Source organism: Phyllopteryx taeniolatus, chromosome 3 (genome assembly GCF_024500385.1).
Source record: "Phyllopteryx taeniolatus isolate TA_2022b chromosome 3, UOR_Ptae_1.2, whole genome shotgun sequence".
Classification (NCBI taxonomy): domain Eukaryota; kingdom Metazoa; phylum Chordata; class Actinopteri; order Syngnathiformes; family Syngnathidae; genus Phyllopteryx; species Phyllopteryx taeniolatus.
This window is the reverse complement of record NC_084504.1, coordinates 13704212-13716535: the sequence shown is the minus strand read 5'-3', so window position 1 is coordinate 13716535 and position 12324 is coordinate 13704212. Positions and strand designations below refer to the sequence as shown.

The following is a 12324-nucleotide window of genomic DNA, read 5'->3' as shown; positions in this document are numbered from 1 at the left end:
TGAATATTACTCTGCAGTGGACATTGGCCTGAGGTTCCGCCTGTGCGCTCGGGACCTCCTTTGGATAAGTCACGAGTTAACGAGACCAGAAAAAACACTTCCGCCGCTTCTGCTGTCAAGAAGTAACAGTACTTGTACTCCGTTACAATGATCTAAATGTTGCTCGCTACTTTTATTAATCAATTATTGGTTATTTATCAGCTATTTCGTGCGCGAGACTACGACTTCGACTTCTGCATTGGGCGCTGGTTGGGCCAATCCAATTTAAGCGCTAGTGACGTTTAAGTCTAGTTCACCAATCAAACGACACAAGAAAGCCAAATGACTCACACAACGTCTTCTTTTGGGCTTCCCGCTCATACCGTAATTTCTCGTTGTGTAATGTGCACCCATGTATAATACACACCCCCAAAGTTTACCTCAAAATTCTGGAAAACCCTTCTACCCATGTATAATGCATTTTTACATAGCATGATTTTGCTTCTACTCATATGATCAAAACATGAAGTATTATCTGTATTTTATTAGTTTATTCAAATAATTATTCTCAAGTTAAGCACTTTTTTGAACACGAAATAGTTTCTTTATTTACTTTATTTAGCCCCACTTTTATTTATTAAATGAGAAAACCCAGTTGTGCTCATATGTTTGATTACCCAGGCAGAATTTGTAAGATGGGTACAAATCTTTAAAGAAAAGATGAATGGCCAGGCGAAACATCCATCCATCCACCCATTTCCTGAGCCGCCTCTCCTCACTAGGGTCGCGGGAGTGCTGGAGCCTATCCCAGCTATCATCGGGCAGGAGGCGAGGTACACTGGTTGCCAGCCAATCGCAGGGCACACACAAACAAACAACCATACGCACTCACATTCACACCTACGGGCAATTTAGAGTTGACAATTAACCTACCATGCATGTTTTTGGGATGTGGGAGGAAACCGGAGTGCCCAGAGGAAACCCACGCAAGCACGGGGGGGAACATGCAAACTCCACACAGGCGGGGCCGGGGATTGAACCCTGCTCCTCAGAACTGTGAGGCAGACGCTCTAACCAGTCACCCACCGTGCCGCCCAGGCGAAACATATTTAATTTTATTTTAATGAGATTCAAATTAAACTGTCAAGCATTTCAGAAAACCATTATAATTAAACAAAACATAACCATAAAAAAATTAATGATGGTCATTGTTCAGTCATCAGTCGTATTTAAAAACATGTTTCCCAAATTCTGTCAGGGTATGTAAACTTATGAGCACAACTGCACATATATGCAGTCATACCCCCTGTCATATTGGAATGAAACTGTAGGCTTCACCTTTCTCATAACCTCTAGGTGGACGTGGCATATTGGAATGAAAGTGTACAGCTTTTTCATAACCTCTAGATGGCAGCATAATTTCTAAAATGTGACTTTTGACAATTTTTGAGGGAAAATAAATGTGCGTTATACACGAGAAATTATGGTAGGTATTGACACTAGATAAACCAGCCCGGCTGATCGTCGCGCCTGAGTGGCCACCATTTTTTGGAAGGTTGCCGTTACCCTGAAGGCAACGGCGCGCTACTCGTTCACATTTAGACGAACAAAACAGCAGCTTTCTTGTATTGTAGTATTTGTCTGGCATTGTCTGCCCAAGCGTGGATATTCCTGCTCACTTATGACTTTAGAAAAAAACGTGCAGTAAATTGCAGATGTTTTGTTGTAGTTTTGACTGTGCATACACGCACATACATCAACATCAGAATTTGCACATTCACATTTGAGTTTGTAATTTTTTTTATTGATGCTCAGGCTGTGGTTAAAAAAATCTGAAGTTACTATTTACTCGGTATTGAGTAATTATTTCACTGTGTACTTTTTACTTTTAAGTAATTTTTTGGAGTACTACTTATCCTTGAGTCAACTTATTGTCAAGTAACAGTACTCTTACTTGAGTACAATCTTTGGCTCCTCCAAGCACCTCTGGAGCGGACATCTTCTATTGCTACTCTTATGTTTAAGCAACATTTTTGCTCATCAGATCAGCTAGTGTCGTATTTGTTGCGCTGGTCTTTTGTATTTTCGCGTTGAGGTGCTGCGGGTCATGGCCCAGGTTGTGGTCCCAGCAGAATCATGACGCACACGTAACATCAGCGACAAGAGTTGATCCGCTAGTACATATTGTATTCATTAGGAAACGGGGCTACAATTATCAAATTAGTTTTACGGCTGTTAATGTTACATGTATTAAGCGACTGAGCCATGTTAGGGATTATGTCACAACACAATGAACTAACTTCAAATTCAGAAATGGCTAATAAAAACTGAAAACTATTGTACTTAATATTTTCCTGGAGGATGCATTTGGGATTAGCCTTTGAAGTTGGTAATAGTGGAAAAGGAAGTGAATCAGACTGATTTGAGTCAATTATTTTCCAGAATGAGAGTTTGGCTGGACGGCCAGCTCTAGAAAGGATTCTGGTCATCCCAAACGTCTTCCATTTAAGGGTTATGGAGGTCACTGTGCTCTTAGGAACCTTAAGTGGAGCAGAATTATTTTTGTAACCTTGACCAGATCTGTGGCTTGCTTTCCTAATCAAGTCCAATCAATATAATCACACACAGCTGGAGTCCAATGAAGGTATAGAACCATCTCAAGGATGATCAGAAGAAATGGACATCACCTGAGTTAAATATGAGTGTCATAGCAAAGGGTCTGAATACTTTTTCAGTTTTTCTTTTGTAATCTGCAAAAAAATCAACAATTCCGACTGACTTTAGCAAATGGCTGCAATATAACAGAGTGAAAAATTGAACGGGATCTGAATATTTTCCATACCCACTATGTCTGTATATATATATGTATATACACACACATACAGTGAAAAAGTATTGGCCTCCTTCTCAAATTCTTAAATTTTTGCATATTTTCCCCACTTTGTTTTACATCATTTAACAAATGTAAATATCAGACAAGTATAACCCAAGTAAACTTAAAATGCTGTTTCTAAATGGCAATTTCATTTATAAAATAAAAAATAAATATTCAAAGTTACATGGCCCTGTGTGAAAAAGTAATGGGCCCCTAAACCAAGTAACGGGTTGGGGCATCCTCAGCAGCAACAGCTGAAATCAAGCATATTCATTCAATATTCAACTGGCAATGAGTCTTTCACATCTCTGTGGAGATATTTTGGCCCACTGTTCGTTGCAGAATTTTTTGAATTCAGCAAAAATGGAGGGTTTTCGAGCATGAACGGGCTTTTTAAGGCCACTCCATTTGAATCAGGTTCAATTCTGGACTTTGACTAGGCCACTCCAAAACCTTCATTTTGTTTTGTTAAACCATTCAGGAGTTGACTTTTTTGTGCGTCTTGGATTGTTATCCTGCTGCGGAACCCAAGTGCGCTTCAGCTTGAGGTCACAAACTGATGGCTGTGCTACATTTACGCCAGATGTAACGAGACACACACTTTCCCAAAAGCATAACTTCTCATCTCGTCAGTCCATATAATATTCTCCCAGAAAGTCTTTGGAATCATTCAGATGTTTTTTTGCAAAAGAAAGACAAGCCTTTGTTCTTTTTGATCAGCAGTGGTTTTCGCCTTGGAACTCTGCCATGGATGCCATTTTTGCCCAGTCTCTTCTTTTTTTGTTATAACATGAACACTGACCTTAACTGAGGCAAGGGAGGCCTGCAGTTCTTTAGAAGTTGTTCTGAGTTCCTTTGTGGCCTCATGGATGAGTCATTGCTGTTCTCTTGCGGTAATCTTTATAGGCCGGCCACTCCTGGGAAGGTTCACCACTGTTCCATGTGTTCTCCATGTGAGGTTAATGGCTCTCCCTGTGGTTCGCTGGAATCCTAGAGCCTTAGAAATGGCTTTTGTAACCCTTTTCAGACCAATAAATGTCAATTACTTTATTTGTTGAATGTTCTTGAATTTGTTTGGATCGAGGCATTTTGTTGCAGCTTTTGTAGATCTTATGTGTGACTTGATTTTGTCAGACAGGTTCTTTTTAAGTGATTTCTTGATTGAACAGGTCTGGAAGTAGTCAGGCTTGGGTGTTATCCGTGAAATTTAACCAAACGTGATCAGCCACAATTACTTAATGATTTAACAAGGGGGGAATTACTTTTTCACACAGGTCCAGTTTACTGAAAAGTTAGTTTTTTTCCTTAAGTGAAATCATTTTAAAACTGCATTTTAAGTTCACTTGGGTTATTTGTCTAATATTTACATTTGTTTGATGATCTTGAACATTAAAGTGGGGAAACTATGCAAAAATATAAGAATTTGAGAAGGGGGCCAATACATTTTCACAGCACTGTAAATGTTTGTTTTCTTTTATTTTTTAAATTTTTTTAAAAATTTTGTTACACCTGCATTTTCTGTGACGTTCCTCAGATGGAGAGCCTTGGCCGAGGGACGTTTACTAAGATATTCAAAGGCGTGCGCAAGGAGCTCAGAGACTGTGGACTAGTACATCAAACTGAAGTAGTCATGAAAATCCTGGACCAGGCCCACAGGAACTACTCTGAGGTAAGATTCAGCGATAAGGCCTTAAAATAAAATCTGGGTTTTTTTTCCCCCCAAAAACATCCAGTTTCCTGTTTTAGTCGATTTTTTTTCCCCCCTTCAATGAAGTTTTTCAAAACATGAATATGAAATGGATGTGACCCAAAGAAAATGATTTAGCGGTTACATCAGTTACTCACCCAGCTCTCCTTCTAGGTATTTTAAAACATTTTAAATGCTTCGTTAACCACTCAACAGTGACACCTACGGGTATCATTTGGTATGGAGGTTGTGGATTTTGCTTTTTGAATTATCTACACTATAACATACTGTTTACATTGTACAGACAGACAGAAAGACAGTGGAGGAAATAATTATTTGATCCCTCACTGATTTTGTAAGTTCACCTGTTGACAAAAACATGAGCGGTCTGTAATTTTAATATTAGATTTATGTTAACAGTGGGAGGCAGAATATCTAAAAGAAAATCCAGAAAATCACATTAAAAAAATAAAATAAATAAATAAATAAATAAATTTTTATTTGCATTTCATTGAGTGAAATAAGTATTTGATCCCCTTCCAACAATAAAGAATTCTGGCTCCCACAGACACCTTTCCACAGAATCAGTCAATCCGATACCAACCTCTCCATCATGGGCAACACCAAAGAACTTTCTAAGGACATCAGGGACAAGATTGTAGACCTGCACAAGGCTGGAATGGGCTACAAGAACATTGGGAAGAAGCTTGGTGAGAAGGAGCCAACTGCTGGTGCAATAATTACAAAATGGAATAAACACAAAATGACTGTCAATCTCCCTCGTTCTGGGGTTCCTCGCAAGATTTCACCTCTTGGGGTATCAATAATCATGAGAAAGTTTAGGCATCGGCCCAGAACTACACGGGAGGAGCTTGTTAATGATCTCAAGGTAGCTGGGAACATAGTCACCAAGAAAAAGATTGGTAACACTCTATGCTGTAATGAATTAAAATCCTCCAGCGCCTGTAAGGTCCCCCTGCTCAAGAAGGCACATGTACAGGCCCGTCCGAAGTTTGCCAATGAACACCTGAATGATTCAGCGAACGATTGGGTGAAGGTGATATGGTCAGATGAAACAAAAATCAAGCTGTTAGGAATCAGTTTGCCTCGCTGCGTTTGGAGGGGGAAGAATTCATACTGACCCCAAGAACACCATCCCCAGTGTCAAGCATGGAGGTGGAAGTATTATGCTTTGGGAGGGTTTCTCTGAAAAGGGGAGAGAGGTCAACTTCACTGCATTGAGGGAAATAAGGATGGAGCTTTGTACCGTAAAATCCTGGATGACAACCTTCTTCTCTCAGCCAGAAAACTTAAAATGGGTCGTGGATAAGGCCTCCAGTACGACAATGACCCAAAGCACACAGCCACAGAAATGAAAGAGTGGCTAAAGAAGAAGCACATTAAGGTCATGGAGTGGCCTAGCCAGTCTCCAGATATAAATCCCATAGAAAATCTGTGGAGGGAACTGAAGCTCCAAGTTCCGAAGGCACAGCGTCGAAACCTTAAGGATTTGGAGAGGATCTGCAAAGAGGAGCGATCCAAAATTCCTCCTCAGATGTGTGCAAATCTGGTGATCAACTACAAGAAATCTGTGACACCTACTGGCTACAACAACAATGGTTTCTCCACCAAGTAATGTTTTGATAGGGGGTCAAGTACTTATTTCTCTCAATGAATTGCAAAATAATTTGACTCTCTCGTGATTTTCCAGATTTATTTATATATATATATATATATATGTTTCTTTTATATCCTCTCTCTGTTTAAAAACTCATACCATTTGAGTTCCCATATTTTGGCTATTTAGACCTCCATAGAGTGACTCTCTAACATGGATTTAGTATGTGTCAATTTCATTAAAAAAAAAAAAACACCTTGTTTTTGTCATACTCGTGTCGAGAAAAGGGCCCCTCTGACAACTACTCAGGGTTTTGTATCTGCTTTCTCCACATTTGGATCAGACCGCCCCCTTTCCTCTGATTGGTTGCATCCATGTTTAGAAGACCCACTTGTGAGTGCACACGTTAGTTATGTTGACAGCGCTGGCTCGGGGGTGGAGAGGGAAGGCGGAGATCTTTGCTAGTGACGTAGATAAGCTTGAGAAATTCGACTGACCTGATTTTAGGCCTCTAGACAGAAAAACATCTGTAACTTAGGAATGATTTAAATTCGTATTTCAGAATCATCTTTATTTGCCAAGTATGTCCAAAAAACACAAGGAATTTGTCTCCGGTAATTGGAGCCGAGATAGTATGACAACAGACAGTCAATTGACAGAGAACACTTTGGAGACATAAAGACATTGAGAAAAACAGTCACTGAGCAATAAAGGGTTGCTAGTTATCTGGTAATGCCGGTACATTATTATTATTATTTTTTGACAATTGTGCAAAAGATGCAGAGTCCTCTATCACTTAGAGCCGTTCGAATGACTAATATTACAATAGTCCAGTGCAATGACCATTGTGTAAAGGGCGCTGAGACTTCAAGCGAGTAGTACGATAGTCTGGGACAATGTTGATTGTGCAAATGTTGCAGATACTCCTCAGTCAGTGTGCAAATGGAGCAGATGCTACTGTGGCATGAGTGGCCAGTATTGGTCAACAACAGATATGCAAATAGTGCAGCGTGGTGAGTCTACTACAGTGAGTGCACGAGTAATCTATAATTGGCCCCACAGAAATGTGACAACAAACCCAAGACAAAAAGACAAAAAATTGCCAGCATGTTGCAATGGAATTGTAGGTTAGGTGTTTTAAGAAGTTGATTGCAAGAGGGAAGAAGCTGTTGGAATGCCTGCCAGTTCTAGTTTGCATTGATTGGCAGCGCCTACCCGAGGGAAGGAGCTCGAAGAGCTGGTGACCGGGATGTGCAGGGTCTGAGAGGATTTTGCACGCTCTTGTCTTAGTTCTAGCAGCGTGCAAGTCCTCAAGGGTGGGTAGGGGGGTACCGACAATCCTTTCAGCAGTCTTGATTGTCCGTTGCAGTCGGAGTTCACGTGTTTACTTAGGCACCATAGAGCCAATATAACATCCCAAATACTAGAAAAAGTTGGTTTGGTAAAATATGGGACCTTTAAAATTATAGACCGTTCATGTCTTGTCAGTGGGTAAACTTACGAAATCAGGGAGAGATCAAATAATTATTTCCGCCACTGTTCATAAATTTTACTGTTTTGCTCTATTGTGACCACTTTTGGCTATGTATGTTCGATTATTAACACTTTTTTTTTTTTTCCCCAGACTGGTACCAGTGTTCACTCTTGAATACATGCCAATACAGAGTACTGATACCACTAGTACTTTTGATGCATACAATTTCAATTAACACCATTACATATAATTGTGAACAAAGACATGACTTTAGTTCTGATGTAGAGATCCCTTTTGTTGTGTGCCCCGTGTCTGAGACGCAAAAAAATGAGCAGGGATGCATAAAACATGATCAATCTGCGTCCACAGACGTACAGCGTTGCTGACCTACCTGTGTGCGTGCGTGTGTGTGTTGCTGAAGTGCTTCAACGAATCATTACCACTAAAAGTACTGAAGTGCTTCATCAAAGCATTATTCACTAAAAGTACGAGTCCTGCCTTGGTGCTAGCCGGTAGCCAATCAGAGGCAGAGTAGGGCAGGTTATCATTCCATAAATAAAAGAGACTTTTTATTGGACTTTTTCATTGTCAAAGTTACATCCGGCGCCCCGCTCATGACGCAGCGACCCGCTGGCGGAACGACGTTGGCTCTGTACACACAACTGAGTCACTTGAAGGAGAGTTAACTATTTATTACGTTCGCTAGCCCGTGGCTAACTAGCTAGTGAGCTAAGGAGCTAAATAGCTCGCTCTGGCTCGCTCGATTGTGGTGACCATTTAAAACAGACTGCGATCCGCCTCCAGACCCAGAAGCAGTCCCATACGTACTGTTTTGGTAAATCTTAGTGAGGAAGCAATCTTGTCTTTGTGGGTTTTTATTACAAGAAAAGAAACATAAATGACATAAACATACACGCACCAACACATCAGTAATCAGCAGACTACACAGTCACTCACACCAAGTCCTTTTTGTGCGTAAGTTGAACATGCGTCTTGTCAGTCAGATAGTCTTGTCTTCAGTCTCAAATACTTCAAATTTTGTCAATTTTTCTGTAAATCACTTGGTGTTACATTTGTAATTTATAAATTTATAATTTTGCTTTGATCATTTGACAGTATTTAAAACAAACATTTGTTCAACCAAAACTGTTAACGCTGTGAGTGGGCTACAGTTTCTTTGCCTTGGTGTGGCGCCATGCACGGTGCATAGTGAGGCAGGCGTCAGCCTCACAGTTGCTGACCGCAACGTCGCGGGGCGTGGAGGAGGAGAAAAAAAATTATCCGGGGGACCATGGTCCCTCACATTTCCCCTGGCTGCATATGGTGCACCCTTCGGCACAACAGCAGCGTCATGCACTTCTCGCTGAATTTCAATGGAGGCAAAGGAGGGAAAGTTGTCCCAACGTAGCTGCCGAGGTCAGAGGCTGCCTGACCCCCAAGAGTGGCTCTATGTGGCCCGTGAGAACATGTGCAATGTGCATTGTTTGGAATTCTCCTCTCTCGGCTTAGGAGCCGGGAGAGAAAGAATGTATTTGATTGAAAGTTGAAAGTTCCGCAGGGCGGGGTTTTCAAAGCATTCAGCAACACGCCCACAGCGTCTGGAAGCCGAAAGGAGGTCTCAGTTCTGGACCTTTTTGAAGCCTGATTTCAAATACTTTGCAATTTTTTTTTTTTTTTGATTCATTCAAATTTGTCCAGCTTACTCAAGACAATATTCTTGTCTGTGGTTTGTCAAATTGACAAGACATTTTTTGGGTCCATTTACTTGGCCTCTTAAGTATTGGTGGCTGGCATGGGCAGCCTTCATGAGTACCCGATAACTTCCCAATACCGATACTCGTCCATCCCTATTTTTGGTCATTTAAAACCTATGACATGTAAATGTTTTGATTCTTTGTTACTTACTGAATTAAATCACACAATCAAGGTAAAATGGCTTTTATTCTAGACTCAACACTGGACTAACATTTGTCTTTTTGTAGTTTTTAGACAAGGGATCAATTCCAGGTAATATTCTTAGTTTCTGAAAGTCGTTCAAATGACCTACTGCACTCCTGTGGAGCCAATGAATGAGGCAATTTTGATTTAAATAAGTGCTGACCTCGGAGAATTTTAATTTTAATTAAAAAAGTGGTAGCTTCCAATGCTGGCTGTTAAAAGACGATGTATATCTTGCAAAAAATCCAGTCCTATGGGGGGCACAAGCCAGTGGTAGACTTTGCATAGGATGGTGGTGTGTAAAATGAATGGTGGTGGGGAGGAAGCTTAAGAAGACAAAGGCAGAGCAAAGAACCATGTGGTGGAAGCTGAGAAAGGAAGAGTGTTGTGCGGCTTTTCGGGAAGAGCTGAGACAGACTCTCGGTGGACAGGAGGAGTTTATAGAAGACTGGACCACTACAGCAAAGGTGATCAGAGAGACAGGCAGGAGAGTACTTGGTGTATCTTCTGGCAGGAAATGAGAGAAGGAGACTTAGTGGTGGAACCTCAAAGTACAGGAAATCATACAAGGAAAGAGGTTAGCTAAGAAGAAGTGGGACATTGAGAGGACCGGGGGGAGGAGAAAGGAATACATTGAGATGCAACGTAGGGCAAAGGTAGAGGTGGCAAAGGCCAAACAAGAGGCATATGACATGACATGATATGTATGCCAGGTTGGACACTAAAGAAGGAGAGAAGGCTCTCTACAGGTTGGCCAGACAGAGGGATAGAGATGGGAAGGGTGTGCAGCCGGTTAGGGTGATAAAGTATAGAGATGGAATTGTGTTGACTGGTGCCAGTAGTGTGCTGGATATATGGAAAGAATACTTTGAGGAGTTGATGAATGAGGAAATTGAGAGAGAGAAGGAAGAGTAGAGGGAGCCAAGTGTGGTGGACCAGGAAAGGAGCAAAGTGTGGTGGACCAGGAAGTGACAATGAGAAGATGCCTGAGGTATGGAGAAAAAGTGTGCTGGTGCCCATTTTTAAGAACATGGGTGATGTGCAGAGCTGTGGGAACTATAGAGGAATAAAGTTGATGCGCCACACAATGAAATTATGGGAAAGAGTAGTGGAGGCTAGACTCAGGACAGAAGTGAGTATTTGCTAGCAACAGTATGGTTTCATGCCTAGAAAGAGTACCACAGATGCATTATTTGCCTTGAGGATGTTGATGGAAAAGTACAGAGAAGGTCAGTAGGAGCTACATTGTGTCTTTGTGGATCTAGAGAACGCATATGACAAGAGTACCCAGAGAGGAACTGTGGTACTGGATGCGGAAGTCTGGAGTAGCAGAGAAGTCTGTTCGAATAGTACAGTACATGTATGAGGGCAGCAGAACAGTGGTTAGGTGTGCTGTAGGTATGACAGAGGAGTTCAAGGTGGAGGTGGGACTGCATCAGGGATCAGCCCCGAGCCCCTTCCTCTTTGCAGTGGTGATGGATAGGCTGACAGATGAGGTTAGATTGGAATCTCCATGGACTATGATGTTTGCAGATGACATTGTGAACTTCAGTGAAAGCAGCGAGCAGGTGGAGGAACAATTAGAAAGATCGAGACATGTACTGGAAAGGAGAGGAATGAAGATTAGCCGAAGTAAGACAGAATGTACATGAATGAGAGGGGCGGATGGGGAAGAGTGAGGCTACGGGGAGAAGAGATTGCGAAAGTGGAGGACGTTAAATACTTTGGGTCAACAGTCCAGAGCAATGGTGAGTGTGGTAAGTAAGTGAAGAAATGGGTCCAAGCAGGTTGGAACGAGTGGAGGAAGGTGTCAGGTGTGTTATGTGACAGAAGAGTCTCTGCTGGGATGAAGGACAAAGTTTATAAAACGGTAATATAAAATGGTGAGGCCAGCCAGGATGTACGGATTAGAGACAGTGGCACTGAAGAGACAACAGGAAGCAGAGCTGCAGATGGCGGAAATGAAGATGTTGAGGTTCGCTCTGGGAGTGACCAGGTTGGATAAAATTAGAAATGAGCTCATCAAAGGGACAGCTAAGGTTAGATGTTTTGGAGACAAAGTTAGAGAGAGCAGACTTTCATGGTTTGGACATGTCCAGAGGATAGAGAGTGAGTATATTGGTAGAAGGGTGATGAGGAGGGAGCTGCCAGGCAAGAGAGCTAGAGGAAGACCAAAGAGAAGTTTGTCGTGGGGGAAGACATGAGGGCAGTTGGTGTTAGAGAGGAGGATGCAGGAGATAGACTTACATGGAAAAGGATGACACGCTATGGCGACAAGCCGAAAGGAAAAGAAGAACAATATCCTGCAAAAAACAAAAATTGGTGAACATTTTCAACAAATATAGCAGTCTGTAAACAAGGAATCTGACATCCTGTCCTTTATCATGTGTTGGGAAAAAGCTCTCCATTTACCCTCATTATGTGGTTAAAGGAAGTGCGGATTAGTTCCACTTGTGGCCCTTTTGCTGTTGTTATGAACATCTTGTTTTTTTTTTGTTTTTGTTTTTTTGCTCTAACGCAGTCTTTCTTTGAAGCGGCCAGTATGATGAGCCAGCTCTCCCACAAGCACTTGGTTCTCAACTATGGCGTTTGCGTGTGTGGCGAGGAGAGTAAGTCAACACCACACACTCGCTCATTTGTAATCCAGAACAAACCTCTTCTATAATAAGGGATGTGTTTCATATTTAAGACCATATTATTTCACATGTATCAAGGCTCTGTTTGTTCCCAACATTAGTGATTTAAATTGAGAA

The 12324-nt window shown here is 41.6% G+C and overlaps 1 protein-coding gene across 1 annotated transcript in view; it reads left to right on the top strand.

Moving 5' to 3' along the window:
- The window catches only part of jak2b (Janus kinase 2b), a 50495-nt gene that overhangs the window by 27058 nt on the left and 11113 nt on the right, over positions 1-12324 (top strand). The window contains exons 12-13 of the mRNA XM_061767065.1: positions 4389-4523; positions 12093-12180. Of these exons, the coding sequence (XP_061623049.1) occupies positions 4389-4523; positions 12093-12180 (223 nt within the window). The remainder of the gene's footprint in view (positions 1-4388; positions 4524-12092; positions 12181-12324) is intronic.